This window comes from Watersipora subatra, chromosome 5 (assembly GCF_963576615.1).
Source record: "Watersipora subatra chromosome 5, tzWatSuba1.1, whole genome shotgun sequence".
NCBI lineage: Eukaryota > Metazoa > Bryozoa > Gymnolaemata > Cheilostomatida > Watersiporidae > Watersipora > Watersipora subatra.
Window position 1 is genome coordinate 13,565,487 of NC_088712.1, and position 17,778 is coordinate 13,583,264.

Consider the following 17,778-nt stretch of genomic DNA (forward strand, 5'->3'; position numbering starts at 1 on the left):
GCCCTTGTGATATTTATGTATTGCTAAAATCTCTTTTTTAGCCTGCTCAAATTTAATTTTAGAATTATATGATGAAAAATATTTTATTGTTTTCCATATATTTATTCAAAGATGAGTTGGAAGAACCAAATGTCAAACATTAATTGTGATTACAACTAACTAATTTAGAGTGCAACTATGACCGTGGAGTGAGTATTCATCTTGGAGTATATCTCAAGGATATGCTAACTTTTCATAGCACTTCCAAGCTTGTTACATTTAAATTATATTTGTGATGACAACTGTTTTAAATATGACATGCTAACATAATTCTGTAAGACTATATCGATGAGCAATATAAACTGCTGAAGACAACTACAGACATTGGCGGAAGTAGTCCAGCATAATATGAATACATTGGCTATCTTAATCTCAAGGTAATTTCCTATTTACGTTAAAACTCAATAAAATTCGGAGCATTCCCAAAAAGAGGACAACTCTTGAGTTGAAATAAGCCTATGGATTATTGTACCAATATTTGGTTGAACACAGTATGATGGCCAGCACTGTATCGGCTGGAGAATTGAAAGTAATTAATAACTTGTGAATGTTGGAAAGGAAATACAAATGAAAAGGCGCTATCCTATAAAAGCGCTACCTATCTAGATGTGGATTAGCTACCCGGTTCATTTCAGCCAATGCGTGTGCATTCTGTGCACTGATTGCTTAATGCTCAGAAGCCTTGTTAGAATTGGTCAGAGAAGTATTCATATCAATTTCACTACTGGAAACTTCAACACCTGTTGCAAGCTCTTTTAAAGAACTGTTATGATCATCCCTAAGTGGAGAAGTTCCATTTGAAGTTGTCTTCTCACTGGATATCGGGTGGCCATTATTTAGCACAGGGCTGGTTAAGTCAGATTTCAAATTTAGCTCAACTTCATCTGGATCAACTGGTGATGGTTTGGTCAAAGGTATGTCTACAAGTATGAAAGAATAAACTGGAAAAAACATGTTATTTTTTAAATACAAGTTGGAAAACGTCTGGGTATCAGGCTTTGGACATGACAAGAAGCAAATCTTAGCAAAGAAAATTACAATTGGACAGTTCATGAAAATTTGGGATAAGAAATATACATAAAAGACGAAAAGGCGTGATTAAACTGGGGATTTCATATTGGAGGGACTCAGCGATACTCGGTGCATACCTCTACATCCAAGATGTATGTTTTTCCTGCAGACAAATGACACCACAGAATAAAATAACTACAGCGACAAACACATCTTTGAGCTATGGTTGGACAAGCATACATGAGCATTATTCATAGAACTATTACACATCTATACATATGTCTATGAAATGTGTTAGTCTTTTGAAAGTACAAGGACGTATGAGAGGAAAAAAGAAAAGATTTTATGCCGAATTTACCGCTTGCAATTCAACACCAGACAACCATTCCCAACTACATTAATAATGGTATATACAGAGTCTGTCATGCTAGTCATAAGCCTTCCTTTAGTCACCATGATGTGGTTTGGATCATACCGATCGACCTCAACAATTTGGAAGCTTCAAATCTATTCTTCACAGTTGAAATAAAAATCAACTAATCTGGTACATTTATGTAAGGCAAAAGTTGAAAGAACATTTGAAAAACGGACTCATTATCTGCTACTAGTGTCATCCTTCAGTTGTTGGTATTTCGCCAAAATCAAGTGTTCGTGTAACACTTGATTTTAGATACAACAAGTTCATCATATTCACAGTGACAGCAAGAGTAAGAGGAGCCCCATCAATCTCTTTACCGGAACCAAACAATGTGCAACAGCACAACTTCATGGAATGCCATGCATTCACCAAACGGATTTTTGATATCTTTAAGCGGTGAAAGCTTTTTACAACAAACTTATGAGGGTGGAGGCACCTGACAAGCTGGAATATTTCTCCGCCTAAATAAAAGTGTGCATTTTTGTATTTGTGGTTGAGCTACACCAATTTAGTTTTACCAATAACCCAGGTGAGTAAAAGCCACACAACCAAGGAGACCAGGGTTAGTGATGATCAGTTGTTAATATGCAGATTAAGAAAGGCAACTATAGCTGCACACCAAAGCCAGACGGACTCTAAAAAATGATTTGTGCACAAATTGATGGATGAGTGCAGTCAAATGTGAGACCGGTGCAGCTCTACACTTAGACAATACAGTGCTCTGCAAGACAGGTGCAGCTCTACACATATACAATGTATAGCTTCACAAGACCCATGCAGCCCTACCGATAGAGCATGCAGAACTCCACAAGACCAGTGCAGCTCTATACATGGGCTATGCAGCACTCTGTGAGACCGATGGAGCCTTGCACTTAAACCATGCAGTGCTCCAACAGTGCAGCACGAGTTATTCCATACTGCGCTCCACGAGACCAGTGCAGCTCTGCATATTGACCATGCAGCGCTACGCATATACATTGTACCATGCATAGATTCATGAGAATAGTGCAGCTTTACACATAAGCCATGCATAGCTGTACGAGGCCAGTACAGGGCTACACAAGTCATGCAGCACTCCGTGATACTAGCGCAGCTCTAGCCGTTGGCCACACAGCACTCCGCGAGATCTGTGCAGCTCTAACTATAGGCCACGCAGCACTCCAACAGTGCAGCAAAACACATAGGCCAACCATAGCTTCACGAGGTCAGTACAGGGCTACACAGGCCATGCAGCACTCTGTGATACCAGCACAGCTCTAGCCATAGGCCAGGCAGCACTCCGTGAGACCTGTGCAGCTCTAACCATAGGCCACCCAGCACTCCAACAGTGCAGCAAAACACATATGCCAGCCATAGCTTCACGAGACCAGTGCAGCTCTAACCATAGGCCATGAAGCATTCCGTGACACCTGTGCAGCTCTAACCATTGGCCACGCAGCACTCCGTGAGACCTGTGCAGCTCTAACCATTGGCCACGCAGCACTCCGTGAGACCTGTGCAGCTCTAACCATAGCCATACAGCACTCCGACAGTGCAGTAAAACACATGCAAGCCATAGTTTCACGAGACCAGTGCAGCTCTACATATAAGCCATGCAGCGCTCTGTGATACCAGCGCAGATCTACACGTGAACTTCACCGCGTCACACAAAGCAAGTGAAGCATATATTAGTTATGAAATAGCCTGGTGCAGCATTACACAAAACCGTGAACCATTACTCATGACTTGTTAAGCAGCAGATTAGACTAGTGGCGTTCTAAGGAGGACCAATGTAGTCTAAGAAAGCAAACTATACCTGCAACTAGTGGTTTCAAAGGTCTGTACTCCTGTAAATTCATAGCATAAAAAATAGCACAATGTAGAGCCGCAGAGACATGCTGGAACAAGCCAATCATATATTGCAACAGCCCATCCAAGAAGTGTATTGGATAGAACCATAACAAATAGAGATGCTCAAGACAAGCAAAAAGGAAGAGAAGCCATGTAGCACATACCTGTTCTTCCAGCTACAGAATTGACAAATAAGATTTATGCTTTAACATAACCCAACCAAAGAAACTTCAGAGAAACAGCTAAATTAAAATTGTTTTACATCGAAATGAAACAGTGGTATTGGGTATATGCATAAAGAAACAGAGAAATTTTATACTAAAGTAGACCCAGTATGCCGTGATAGACCTCAGGTTTCCTGATAAAACAAGTACTGCACAACTATGCCCAAACACCTAAAGGTGGTCGATTGGTGTCAGTCCGTCTACCAAGCGAAATGTTGTGGGTTTAAATCCCGTATGAAGCAGTATTTTCCCTACCATCTTACAGCAGTTTCGGACAAACAGACAGACACTGCTCTTTTTATGGTAAATATTGTGGTACTGGCCATATGCACAGAGAAACTTTCTGCTGTTGGTGGGTGATGAAAAAAACCACTTCTCAAAAATGGGAGTCGTCCAAAGGTTTTACAAAAAATGATTTTATTGTCTGGTAACCAAGTACCATGGGTCGTCCAAATTGTCCTTGTGATAATTACCAACAATCCGGTATTATCAATCAACCAATGGCTGACTACGATTGTTTATCACGACTGGTTTACAGACATTAGTCTCATTTGAGATTCTACTTATAAAGCAAGACAAATAGAGCCCCGACTACATACATAATAAATTTCAGCACAAATTTGTCGATATATACGACAAAATCTCTGACATTTGACACTAAAAATTCTTAAAACATGAAAATTAAAACGAATAAACTGGCGAAAATTGAAAAATTAAAGTAGAGCAAAATGAATAAATTGCATGTATGTCAATTCAAAATACATTGAATATCAATGGAAAGTTAAAGTAAGTTACATAGCATTTTTATACCACTTACTCTACCAACAAACTTGAGCATAGCTGACATTACACATCTGTTCGTGCGCCACGCCACACTAGTGAAAAAAATAATAAAAACCTCTTTTCTCATATTATTGCTTTTTAACAGACTTTGTTTGTACATTGAATTATTAACATAATTTCATAAGAATATTTTCTCCAATACATGATTTTGACATATAAAGAGGAATTCGGAATGGATTTACCTTCTATAACCAAAGCTTACTGTATATCCTAATTTGCCTTCTATAACCAAAGCTTACTGTATATTCTAATTACCTTTGACTGTTTGGTATCAAATTTTATTCACTAACATCTAGCAGTAATGGAATAACAATTATACAAATGAGACACAAATATCTAATTGATTTTATCAACTGAATTGCATCTGTAAATCACTTAGAAATGGCAATTAGAATACAGAGGAGGTCAACACACTACTTACCTAAGTTGCCGTACAAAGTAATGAGGCTATACACATAAATGCCAGACATAGCATACTCATGCCATTGCTGTCAGAGATATCATAAATACCTTACATACCACATATGCCTTAGATATATAATAGACATACTGACATAGACATACATCCATACATACATAGATATACATACATAGACATACATGTCATAATTATGTATACCATAGACATACCATACATGCCACAGACAACCATAGACATACCATAGATGCCTTAGATGACATTTAGCCAATACTATAGGTTTGCGCTAAATGTCATAGATGTATTCAAAATACCACAGACAAATATAGATATTGTCTGTGGTATTTCAGTGGACAAATATAGATCTACACCATAGATATACCATAGACATAATCAGCCACATTGTTATTGTGATAAAAAATTATGAAACATTTCTCTTGAAACATGAAGCACTCCTTAAACAGAGGTAAGTAAACTCCAAGTAAATTACTTACATCCTCTGAGAGGCTAGCGACAGTCTGAACGCCATGGGCACGGGTCAGTAAGTCACTGCAAGTAAAAGATACTTCCATATTAGCAGTGGCAGCGTGATACTTAACACTAATTTGACAACCTGCAGCGAAACTAGATGAACAATTGTACCTGATTACACAACAGAGCCAACAGATAGGTCAGGAAAGCATGGTAAGTGCAATATAAGACAGTAGAGTACACAGAATCAAAGAGCAGCCTATGAAAGCATGACCATGGTGATAGTGTGATAGTGAAACTACAACGATGCCGAACATATATTGGATAGCATAAAGCAAACAACAAAGTCAAAAGGTCATCAGGAAACAGACAAGAAAGCCGTAACAAAAAGAAATAAACTAAAAGTGAAACTAAAACAAATTTATTAAAAGCGTGTGCAGATCAAAGTGAAACTCCAAAAGTCAAAGTGAAACTCCAAAAGTCAAAGTGAAACTCCAAAAGTCAAAGTGAAACTCCAAAAGTCAAAGTGAAACTCCAAAAGTCAAAGTGAAAGTGCACAGAAATGAAAGTGAAAGCAAACAAAATAAGGTGAAAATAAATGAACTTAATCAAAAGAAAAGGCCATCAACAAAGACACAAGAAAGTCAACAAAAAGGAAAGACAACTCACGTTTCAGCCTCATCTTCTTCGTCCGACTGCGAAGCACTGAACCTTACTCCTTTCTTGCAGTCTTTATCTGGTATGTCTCTCCTTAACGCTGACTTCATCTCACTCTGCTCACCTAGAAACGCAATTTGCATGCTGACTATACATAGAGTGTAAGGGAATGAGAAAGATAGAGAGTGTTCACTTGTTCGATGATACAAGCCATAACAAGCATAAGACTCTGAATCATCATTTATACATTGTCTCTTACCTAGAAGAGACGGGGCCGATTTGGATTGGCCTGGATGGGCCCCCACTTCCAGGGTTGTTTTGGAGGCATATTGTTTCGACCTAGCGCCACCTGAATAAATCAAATGAAGAAAAATAATTACGCGCTAATTCAACTATAAATCATTTTAAATTACCTATTCCATTATTGAGCTAATGAATAGAATTATTTCTATTAAATCTTTAAAAAATCAAATTTGAAATTTTTTTTCAAAAATTATTGATACTTTTTTATTATTTGAGATGCAGTTTGTTGTTTGAAGTGATCTGACTGGCTTGATGTTTTAAGATTAAAATCTACAAAACTTGACCCCGGTTAAAACGCTCAGAAGAAAAATACTTCCCAAAAAATGACACCAGCAATAGCACTCTAGTTGCAGCGAATCTCTATACTCGGACACTTCATTTTGTGTCAGCTTGTGGTTGTTAAAATAAAGCTTCAAATATAACCTTAGATACAATGTTATAAATGTTTCAGATAGGTGCATTAGAATTAGTCCAATTGTTTCCCCCAAAATGCTTTGTAAACATATGAGTACCAGCTACCAGATGCCTATGAGACTGTATATTTATCACTTATAAACAATATGCACAACTATTGACATCATCTTTGGAGAAATCTGGGAACGTATCTTTCTTCAGGGTGTTTTAATTGGGGTGAAGTTTTATCGATTGTAATCTTAAAACATGCTCGCCGTCAGATAACTTACAACAAAATCTCAAACAATTAAAAGATTCTAAACTTTTTAATGAAATATTTTATAATGTGACGTGAGTGACCCTCTAAATGATTAACTTGAAATAAACTGGATCGTTTAACTTTTGCTGATAGTGAAGTTTATGGACTATCGATTTGAACAATAGCTGCATGGAAAGCATGTGGGCTTCTTAGAGTTGTCTTCACTTGTATCCCATTTGTGCTTCTATGACAGAACTCAATGTTAATTGGTATTTCTAGTGTGAGTTTTAAATACTCCTAATCACAAGGAATAACTGCAAATGTCCACATACAGCCTTTAATGTATGCCAATCCAGTGAGAGATAAAAAACTCTCTAGCTAGGCTACATATAAACTTGCTCAAACGCTCCTTTGAATAATATCAAATCACAACATACAATTTAACTGTGACAGACATATATTGTTTATGCTAAAACCATCACATGCTGGAGTTGATATTTCTATATGCATATATTTATATATATAATATATTTTTATATATAATATATATTTATATATATTATAATATATATAAGTATATAATATATATATATAAAATCAATAAAACAGACTAACTTCAGATAAAACACTTTATTACTATTAGTTTCATGATTGGTAAGAGCAATCTTCAGATAAAATGTTAGCACCAGTTTTGGTTACTTATATACAGCTGAAACTATTGAAATTACTAAAACTACTGCCCAATTTTAAAACGTAATGCTTCTATGAATCCATAATCTTCCAGCTATGAAGTTTTAGTAATTTCCATAGTTCCAGTTGTATATAAGTAACCAAAACTGGTGCCAACACTTTATCTGAAGATTGCTCTTACCAATCATGAAACTAATAGTAATAAAGTGTTTTATCTGAAGTTAGTCTGTTTTATTGATTATATATATAAATATATATATTATTATATATTTATATGCAATATAATGCATTTAACTTATTTTACGACCAAAAACTAAACTCCTAAATCAAATCTAAAGGTAAAAACACATGATATTTAAACAAATGCAGTTGATAAATAAAAAATGTGTATAAAAAAATTAAGTAACTATCAAAAAGTGGTTGTTATTGTTATATCCCCTCAGAGACACAAGATATGCAAGTATGAGAGTTATAGGAGATACATTAAACTTGGCTTATATTCTATAATACTGTTCTTATATTTTCTAAGTTTTCATTGTAGCTTTCATCAACCTCCACATTTTCACTTACGAAACTGCTACACTAAAAAGAACTTTGAATGCTGAAAATTAATTTGGGTGTAAGGTCAACTATTGGCTTAAATTCTATATCATTGAAAAACTTTACATGTTGAACTAATTATACGTAAAGATTTGATTGTAATTTGATGTATTGGATTGGCATTAGTCAATTCGACAGCGACAATAATAATAAATAATAATAATAATAATAAATTCGACAGCAACAATATAGATAATTCAATCGAGCCACTAGTAAAACTTCCTGGCCATGAACAAAATCCTAACATAACAAAAAGAATTGCTTCGCTATAAAACCCTAGACATTTCAAAAGCTGAGATAACCAAACTCCTAATGCTTCCAATTAGGGGGCTGAGGCTAGTCACTCAATGAGTGAACCCTTAGCTAACAAGAACATGCAATAGAATGAACTTCGTCGATATATTTTGGAGTTGTCTTATACTGTAAAGTGAGGACTACTCAACAACATGCCAATATAAACATGATGAGCCCTAGGACTGCATGAAAATGAGAACAGATCAATAATTTTTCACAAGTGTTCATAATACTATTTCTTGTAGCTAGTGTGATTTATACTTAAACTAGCCAAATGTAATAAAATAATTACCCAATGAATTTGATTAACTTACCTGTAAGTTACTCGAGCTTGTTTCTAAATATGTACTAGTAGCACTAGTACACATTTCTGTACTAAAATCTGTACTAAAACCAAAGGCTGTGTTTAAAGCCTGCTTGATAATCATTACGCGTAGCCTTATGATCAACCGCGCTAGATAATAACCAAAGGCACTTCAGAGTGAGTATTTTACCCGATGTAATGCATATCATCACAATCAATTACCACTCCAGTCAGTTGGACATCATAGTGGAATGGTTTAGATGGCTGGTTTTCATACCCAGAGGTTTTGAGATCAAGACCAAAGAAGAAGAGGATTTTTCATCGCTAGACTTGAATCACTATAACTGGACACAAGGAGGATAGACCAACAAACATTGAGACTTATATATGTACAGAGCTTGCGGGGCATAAGAAGCAATGTTCGCATGTTGAAATGGTCAGAGACAAGTACGCTATTGGTGTAAACCTAAATTCAACATCTACTTCCTAAATACTGAGTGAAGAGAGTACCTGAATAATCAGTTGTGATAATAGTAGGTGGCTGCTCGCTGTAAGGTGGAAGAGGATCATCATTCTGGGGAGGAAGTTGTTCCCGAATTTCATTCAATGGCTCCTTAGACTGCGTCTCAGAATATGAGTGCATGACTGTAGACATGGTCGACTTGGATGAATTGAAACCAACAGTAGATGACATCGTCGTGCCTGACCTAGAAAAGCACGATGATTAGGGGATCGTGTATTCAAAATGGAGAAGACAACTTTTACATTAAAGTCTATTAGATCATCCAGACTTTAAAACTAGAAATTTCCAGATTACTGCACACTTCTTGTTTTACATTAAAGCAAAGCTGAAGCTGACCTCAGATATAAGTTGACAAGCGATTGTAAGAATACAGTCAAGTTGACTACACACATATAGAAAATTATTCTAGCCAAAGGAGTTACGGTAAAACCTCAAATTGAACGCCACCTCTATTTGACCGCCACCTCTATTTGACCGCCACCTCTATTTGACCGCCACCTCTATTTGACCGCCACCTCTATTTGACCGCCACCTCTATTTGACCGCCACCTCTATTTGACCACCACCTCTATTTGACCGCCACCTCTATTTAATTGCCACTATGAGCGAAGGGTTAAAAAATAGAGCGCCACCCTCTAACTCAGGGATAGGGAACCTATGGCTTTCGAGGCATATGTGGCTCTTTTGATGATTTCATCTGGCTCTTTAATAAAACTCTTTGGAAAAAAAATCCATAATTTTGTTGTTAGTTTAATTACCATAATAATAAAAAATAATGCTGAAATTACAATAATAATAAGCAGAATAAAAATAATTTCTACTTAATAAAAATATTTTTTCACATGCAACTATTTGATGTGGCGCGCACCGCAAAGAGTTTATAGTACTTTCTGTACTCCGCTATACGTTTTGACTATGTTTGGCTCTACATATGCATGCGAGCAGTCATCCTAACACATGAAGAATATTTAAACGAACGTGCCATCACATTTAACAGATGGAAGCCTAAATGCCTGCATAAAACTGAGCCTCACCATATATCAACCAAACCACAAAGCTATCAGCAAAAGCATGCAGCATCAGAAGTCGCATTAATAATAAGAAGTATTTTTCATAATATCTTTGTTATCACGATGCTGTTCAAAATAAATTCAGTGTTCTTATACTCTAAAATTGCTCAAGCATACTAAATTTGTTGGTCTTCCTTTTCCATTTTATGTTTTCGAGATTCAAAATATACATATGGCTCTCTTAGAATTAAATTTTGAAACAGGTGGGTTTTGTGGCTTTCCCAGTCAAAAAGGTTCTTGACCTCTGGTCTAATTGAACGCCACCCTATTTGACCGCCACTCTGACCTTCTTTGATCTTTACGAACCCATAACAGCAAGTGATCAGAAGAAAAGTGTTCACAAATCGTATTAATAATTAATCAATTACATCGATAACAATTAAATTTCTCATTGTCCAAAAAAGTTCAGCCGTGTAAAAGAAGAGTTGAGGCAAGAAGATATTGTGGAATGCATCAACTAACCAGAATATGTACGTTCTATTGAAAGCAGCGATCAGAACGCAGCTATCCGAGCAAATGATGCAAACATTTTTGTTTCAAGAACATTAATTTTGGTTTTGGCATGTACAATAACAATGGTTCGTTTATGTCACTTATTCATGAATATATATTTGAAGCGTTTGATAGATTATTGTTATATAACTTATAAATTTGCGGATGCATAGCATATTATTTGGTAGCATTATTGCGGTTATCTGATCTTACAATGAATCGACGTTTGTAACTCCTCTTCTCTTGCACATAAAAAGCTAGTTTCGGCTGCAAATTAGCAAGCATATTAATGAATGCAATGAGCTTTTATGCGACATTGTTAAATATAGATATAAAATAAAAAAATATCTCTTCAAATTGTTATATGTCCTTCCTACAAGGCAGGAAAAACATGACAATTTGTCATTTTACAAATTGATATTATAACCTGTGTTCTTCCTGCAAAGCAGCAAGGACACAAGCTATAATATCATCGCAAGTTAATTGCACGCAATAGATAGCAACTGGTAGAGATATTTCTTGGCTTCCCAATGCATATGTATTGAGTGATATTTGACAAGTTGGAGCTAAGTTAGCAGATTAAAAAGGGTTAATATCGCTCCACCAGAAAGAGAGGGCAAAAATAGGTAACACTCGCTTCGTCCGTAAATGAGCTAAATTTGTCTTCCAAAATTCTGATGAGCCATTTGAAACGTACAGCACCAGCTTTTATTTGAACGCCACCTCTAGTTGACCACCACTTCTATTTGACCACCACTATAGAGGAGTATTGAAAAATATATTGCTATGGCGTTCGATTAGAGGTGTTACGGTATCTACCATTAAAACATACATGTACATCTACTACGTTTATTACTAAAATGGCACAAAATAGACCATTTCTTGTGAAGCTATAATCGAAGAGGCAGAGAACATTCTAGAAAGACTCAAGTTATAAAAGGCATTAATGCACCCGGAAGTTTGATTTGGCTCATACAGTAATTCCTCACTATTTCATTATCTACTTTTCGTGGCTTAAGTACTTCACAAAGTACTATTAAAAGGTATTCATTAAAAAATCCAAAATTAAAGAAAATCAATAAAAATAAACGAAAATACGTAAAATAAATAAATCTTTATTTATTCTATATTTATTTATTCTGCCTCAGTAAGGTTCCTACGCAAGCGTTATTGTGATAACAGTCACCACGGTTCCCCATTTTCCTCCTACATTTTGTGAAGTGCAAAAGTGCAAAGTGCTTATTCCACCCTTCATCGTGCATGCTTCGACCACCAAAATTGTCTAACGAGATGAATATGATCAAAAAACCTTTAGTGACTTCTAGTAGACAGTATATTTACTAGTTATATATATATACTAGTTTCTGCTTCACGGATTTTCAAATACATGAGCGCCGGTCTGTAAAAATTAATGATTACTATACTAGGATCCTAACCACATCTAAGTTGATAAGAAAAAACATGCAAGCCAAGAGAAATCTGTGTTAATTCGAATGTAACACATTCGGAGTATTAGAAGCAGGGAGAGGCGTGGCTAAATGCTCACCATTGAGGGTCAAATGTTCTAGAAGACTCACTCAACTGACTGACCCCTTCTTTGGAAGAGGAGAATCGTGGAATCAGATCAGGCTTGTTTCTATGTAGCAAGGCACCATCTGCATAAAAACATCCCACAAATATTTTGCAATTTACTACAAGCTAAATCTAAATAGTTTAGAAGTTGTCCGCTCTTGTTAGCAAGGACAGACAACTGCTAATCATCTGCACTTGTATGCTTCGGTGCTACAAGCTGAAGGAGTCATACAGCGTTTAATTTATCTTTCCAACTGCTCTGGCTGGCATGTTGGTGCATTCTTATAGTGTGATAAAACTTGCTATAGTATTAAACTAAGAGCTTTTGAAAATCTCATCAAGGAGAGGCAACACACCATCATTTCTGAAAAGGTCTATCATTATTGCAATAATACTGCTTCACATAGATAAAATCCTATTAAGGTTGTTCACCCTTGAAATCTACATCATGAACACTATTATAAATGGTTTAAGATTTTATAATTTTTTGCACTTTGAGTAGCATACATTTGGTAGGGAGGGTTACCAGCAGCAAGGCCGGACCAAAAATGGTCAATCCATGGTCTACTACAGTAACTGATCAGCAAATAAGTCCATTCATCTAAGCTCTATGTATACCCTACAGGATGAATTTATTCGCGGAGTTATATTTCGCGAAAATTGTCTTTTCATACATATTCGCGGATGAATTTATTCGGGGCTGAAAACTGCCACTCTCTAGGAAAAGTTAACTCTATTGCGGCTAGTAATAGAGTTATTCCTACGCATGCGCACACTGCGTGTTCCGGTTTATATTTAGTTTACAACTGCGAGGCGATCATGCTATTCTACGGTAAACAATATTTGCTGTGTCCAGAGGTTTTCACGAATATTCATCGCTTTGGAGGCCTTTGATAAGCCAACAACTTGTGGTAAGTAATGAGTTTTTTTACATTTACTAAATTAGTTGAATTTTACTTTGGTTCTTCGGTAAAACGCAATACTAATTTTTTCCATCCCTACTGCTTCATTATTTGTTTTAGTGTGAGAGAGAGATTTTTCATCATACGCCGAAGAACAATGATTGCAAGGGTGGTAGATGTCATTCTTAGAAGACCACCAATCATTCAGGGAGGTCTGGAAATTGAGGTAGAAGTGACCGCAGCTACTTACGAGGAGAATATATCTGTTTTTAAAAAAGGAACAAAAACGCCTTTACGAGCACAAATCTTTGGCCAACCGGCAGAACTTTGCCGGTAAGTAATAGTAAGCCACGAGGAGAGTTCTGATGATAACTTCCTTACCAGTCATGTAGTAGCAAAATAATCGCCTTTAACATCTACCCAAGACAGTGACAGCGCTGCTATTACCAAAATAACTTGTCAGAAAGCACCATTACACGCTAGTATTCACATATCAAGAGTACCAGTTTAATTTTATTGCTAGACAACCGCCATATGGACTAAACTGTTTTTATTTACTCCATTCATCGTTTGTAAAATTTTATTTGTATTTGAAATATTTTATTTGTACACTCAAGTTTGTAATAAATTATAATATATCTATACATGAAATAAAATATATAATTTAATCATGTTTGCTACAGCGATATCAAGGAGTTGTTGTCGATGAAGGGGTTTAGGTTGACTGGTTGCCTATCTGCCAATATTCCTGCCTTGATGAATATTACTACTTGTCTCTAGTTTTCGTAATCGGAGTAGGTTGTTTCATTCTCAATCTGCAGTAAACACAAAAAAGAAAAAATATTAACGAGTGTTGAGGAAGTACAAAAACAATAGCTGAAGTATTTGATGAAAGCGATCAGTTTTAAACAAAAGAATTAACTAATGCAGTTGATTATGGAAAAACGTATCTGCAGTGCAAATAAAATACATACCATAATGTCCGGATCAGAATCATGATCGTCCTTGACTTCGGTATTAGAGATTGATGGAGTTGGTTCTAATGTAAAAAGACTAGGAGAGCTTTTTTGCTATGCTGAAGCCATGCCGAATAACTTGTAAAAACCTTGAATAATTTTGTTAAGTTTGACGCAATGGCAATAAAGCTCGAAGCCTGGCGATGATTTTAAAGAAGTTTTGGAACTCGGCTACGTTTAGTACTTCTGCCTCGCGGCTATTTTCGCGATGGCGCCATTCTGCATATATTGTGACAACCTCGAATAATTTTGTAAATAAATGTGATGCATTGCCTATGGTGTTAGCTCAAAGCTCAGGCAATGATTTTAAAAAAGTTTTGGAACTCAATTACGTTTAGTATTTACATTAAAAACTAGGCTAGCGACTAGTTTTCAATTTGATGCAGTAGTTATTCTCTCTTGTGATTAAAAATAGAACTAATTATTCACTGAATTTAATAATTCGCGAGATTGACTGTTCGCGAAACCGCGAATTTTTATGACCAACGAATATTTTCATCCTGTAGGGTAGTTGCTGCCCCCTGACACAGACTAACATGGCCCCCATGTGACCTTTGACATTCAAACATACCATGACGTTCAGTCTCTCCCTACAAGCCCCTAGGAGCTAAATGGTACCACCAATCACCAATCATTGAATACAGAGCACAGGTTGCACCAGCTCCCATAGCTTGTCGCAAGCCAGTAGACCACCTGACCTCAAATAAACTAAGATTAGCAAATAAAAGTAAAAGAATAAAAATATAATATAAATCAGTCAATTGCTTTTGCGTTACATTTCGGCTACAAACTGTTTTCCACTAAATCTAGCTGACACCATATGGCAGGTTTTTAAAAATAAGAGACAACTTCACCACAACTTAATGACATGAGAGAGTGATTCAGCAGTAGACGACGTTGCATCAGCATGATGACGATGCTACATGGAAAGTGACTAGCAGCCAAGCAAAGACCTACCTGAAGCCGGGCTGACGGGAGAATCTGTTGCTCCAGCAGGATCGGTCACAGACCGCTGCCGACTTGCCGATTTTTTCTTTGAAGGAGAGCGCATAGCTGTAAACATATCAAAGCATTGAATAGCAAGAAAAACTAACAAGGAGAAAGTCTTGTCCAAATCATAAATGTTCCACTAAATGGTTGATATAAAATACAATTAAATGATTGGGGCTGCTTACCAATATGAAAAAAGGTCATTCTAGAAACATTTCATTGATAACCATCGTTTGAGTGACTATGGAGTTAATTTAAACGCGTGACTCATACTGTTACCTGACAGTGAGTCACCACACCGAGCATGCAGTTCAGTCTAGCAGATGCAATGCAGAGCGTACTCCATACTGATATATACAACAACGTCTGCAGATAACACTAACCACTACACTGATGTGCTACTGCATGCTACCATTTTTTGACTAACAGATGAAAGGGCCTCCGCCCTTCGTCACATCCTAAAATTAAACTTTACTCATACGATACTATCTAGAATACATGTAGCTAGAAGAACAACGAATTACTGCAAAGTCTAAAGACAGTTGAAGTAATTGTCGAGACTTTGATATTAGTTGACAGAGGTGTTTACAATCTACATAAGAGTGCCAAAGAAAGAAAGATTACACATTAAACACGATCATTAGGTAATTTATGTAACATCTCTTAAATAGTTAATTGTCTATCCTTCCTAACAAGGATGAACAACTTCTAGATTAAATAGAGCCAATAGGTTTAATTCGGAGTTTTTCATGAAAATGTTCGAAAGGCTCAGTTATTAACAACTCCACCGATATTAACAATTAAACTGTTTTGAACTCTATGAAGATAGTCTTCAATAACAGTAGTCACCACTGAGAGTTGTTCTCCCTATTCAACATGACGGCGGGAAAGCTACCTCAACAAACATAATTAGAAAGATTAAATACATGTAGATATCTTCAGGCGGTGGTATACGCTACTCTGATAAAATGCTTTACAACTTCTATGACTGTTGGTGGTGAATCTCGCAACTGCTTTCACAAATATTCTTTTCAAGCGTTTTGAATGTTTGGCATCGAGAACGTATTTAGGTAAGATGGACGCTGAGAAACAGTCGCGGTAAATGTGCAAATCATATGCTGCAAAGCATGCTTTTAGACCAGCAAATTGCACTTTTAAATCAAATAAATTTGGCCAGTGAAATAGTGAAATCACTATCGGAAAATGTGAGAAAAACAGACAAAAACCTCCAAGATAAAGATAAATCTAGAAAGTTCTGTAAAGAAATCGAGTGTCCAGCCTTGACCCGGTGCGCCTACACAAATTGATATTTAACACAGGGAAATTTCGCAGTAGAAATTAGGGTGCAGACAATTACGTGACCAGAATCCATAGAGCAATCCAGAGAGCGATGAATCACCTAAGACATGCTGCTAGACACCTACGCCTGGCACTACTCTAGAAATAAGAGTGCTCCCAGCCCGATCTACAGACACACTTACGAATGACATCAATATGACTGGTTGAATAACTCTCTGCGTCATAAGTAAATAGCCAATCAGATGAAAGATAAACACACAATGGAGGAGAAGGGGGAAATAAATTTTTGTCAGATCAAAATCATACAAATGATCAAATAAAGGAAATACATATGTACATACACTTATGTATGTATACATGTATATATGTATATACACGCATATATAAAATATATTTTTACTGTCTAACAACTCCTGCATCCCAATCCTGTACGAGTAGATGGTTTACCAATCAGTGTCTCCAGTATAAGCATTATATTATCACAAGACGCAACAATTTAGTCTTTGGTTGGATGGTTTACGCACTGCTTGCACATCATTGGTCAATTTTGTTTGCACAAAGCACACTCGCACATTTTCAAAATTCATTTTAAAAATGTATTTTCCAACTAAATAAAAAATTACTTCGACTAATTGCACAACCTACGCAACATCGAAAATAAGACATGAAGCAATCTAGGGCTATTTGAGCAAACCGGAGATACAACACCACTCATTCAGAGAGTGTATATTACTGTTTAATCAGCTGTGCCACCTTTTTTCTACTAGTTGGTGACTGTACTGCTGTAACAAGGCACACTGCTCTCGTACACCATTCATGCAAAACATACATGCAATGAAATAGTTGGTGAAAGCATGAACGGTGTCGTGAGGTTGTTAGAAAGAAGTCGTAAAATGTTATCATCAAGAGTATAAAAATTAGACTGAAGGAAGGAGATGGCAAGCTCGATTTCAACACGAAAATATGAAGTGACATGACTTCACAGAGCGAGAATTATGAAGGGCTGGAAGGAATTGGATTATTCCATGGGGTGACTTCCTTAAAAAAGTTTAAATGGAGCAGCTATAAAGGCCGAGTTATGCTAATCAAACAGATATTACTTGGATAAACAAAATAATGCGCTAGTGCGTTTAGTAGTTGCATGCATTCGCCTATCCTGT

At 36.4% G+C, this 17,778-nt stretch overlaps 1 protein-coding gene across 3 annotated transcripts in view; it reads right to left on the reverse strand.

The window, feature by feature from the left end:
- Positions 1-87: 87 nt before the first annotated feature.
- The window catches only part of LOC137396182 (phosphatidylinositol 4-phosphate 5-kinase type-1 alpha-like), a 62,168-nt gene continuing 44,477 nt past the window's right edge, over positions 88-17,778 (reverse strand). Inside the window, exons 16-23 of one of the 3 annotated variants that reach the window (XM_068082335.1) lie at positions 15,287-15,382; positions 12,386-12,494; positions 9,265-9,461; positions 6,171-6,260; positions 5,924-6,035; positions 5,278-5,332; positions 3,264-3,294; positions 88-959 (exon numbers count right to left, since the gene is read on the reverse strand). In XM_068082335.1, the coding sequence (XP_067938436.1) occupies positions 706-959; positions 3,264-3,294; positions 5,278-5,332; positions 5,924-6,035; positions 6,171-6,260; positions 9,265-9,461; positions 12,386-12,494; positions 15,287-15,382 (944 nt within the window). In that variant the 3' untranslated portion in view covers positions 88-705. The remainder of the gene's footprint in view (positions 960-3,263; positions 3,295-5,277; positions 5,333-5,923; positions 6,036-6,170; positions 6,261-9,264; positions 9,462-12,385; positions 12,495-15,286; positions 15,383-17,778) is intronic. The other 2 variants (XM_068082336.1, XM_068082337.1) reach the window with 2 other exon arrangements.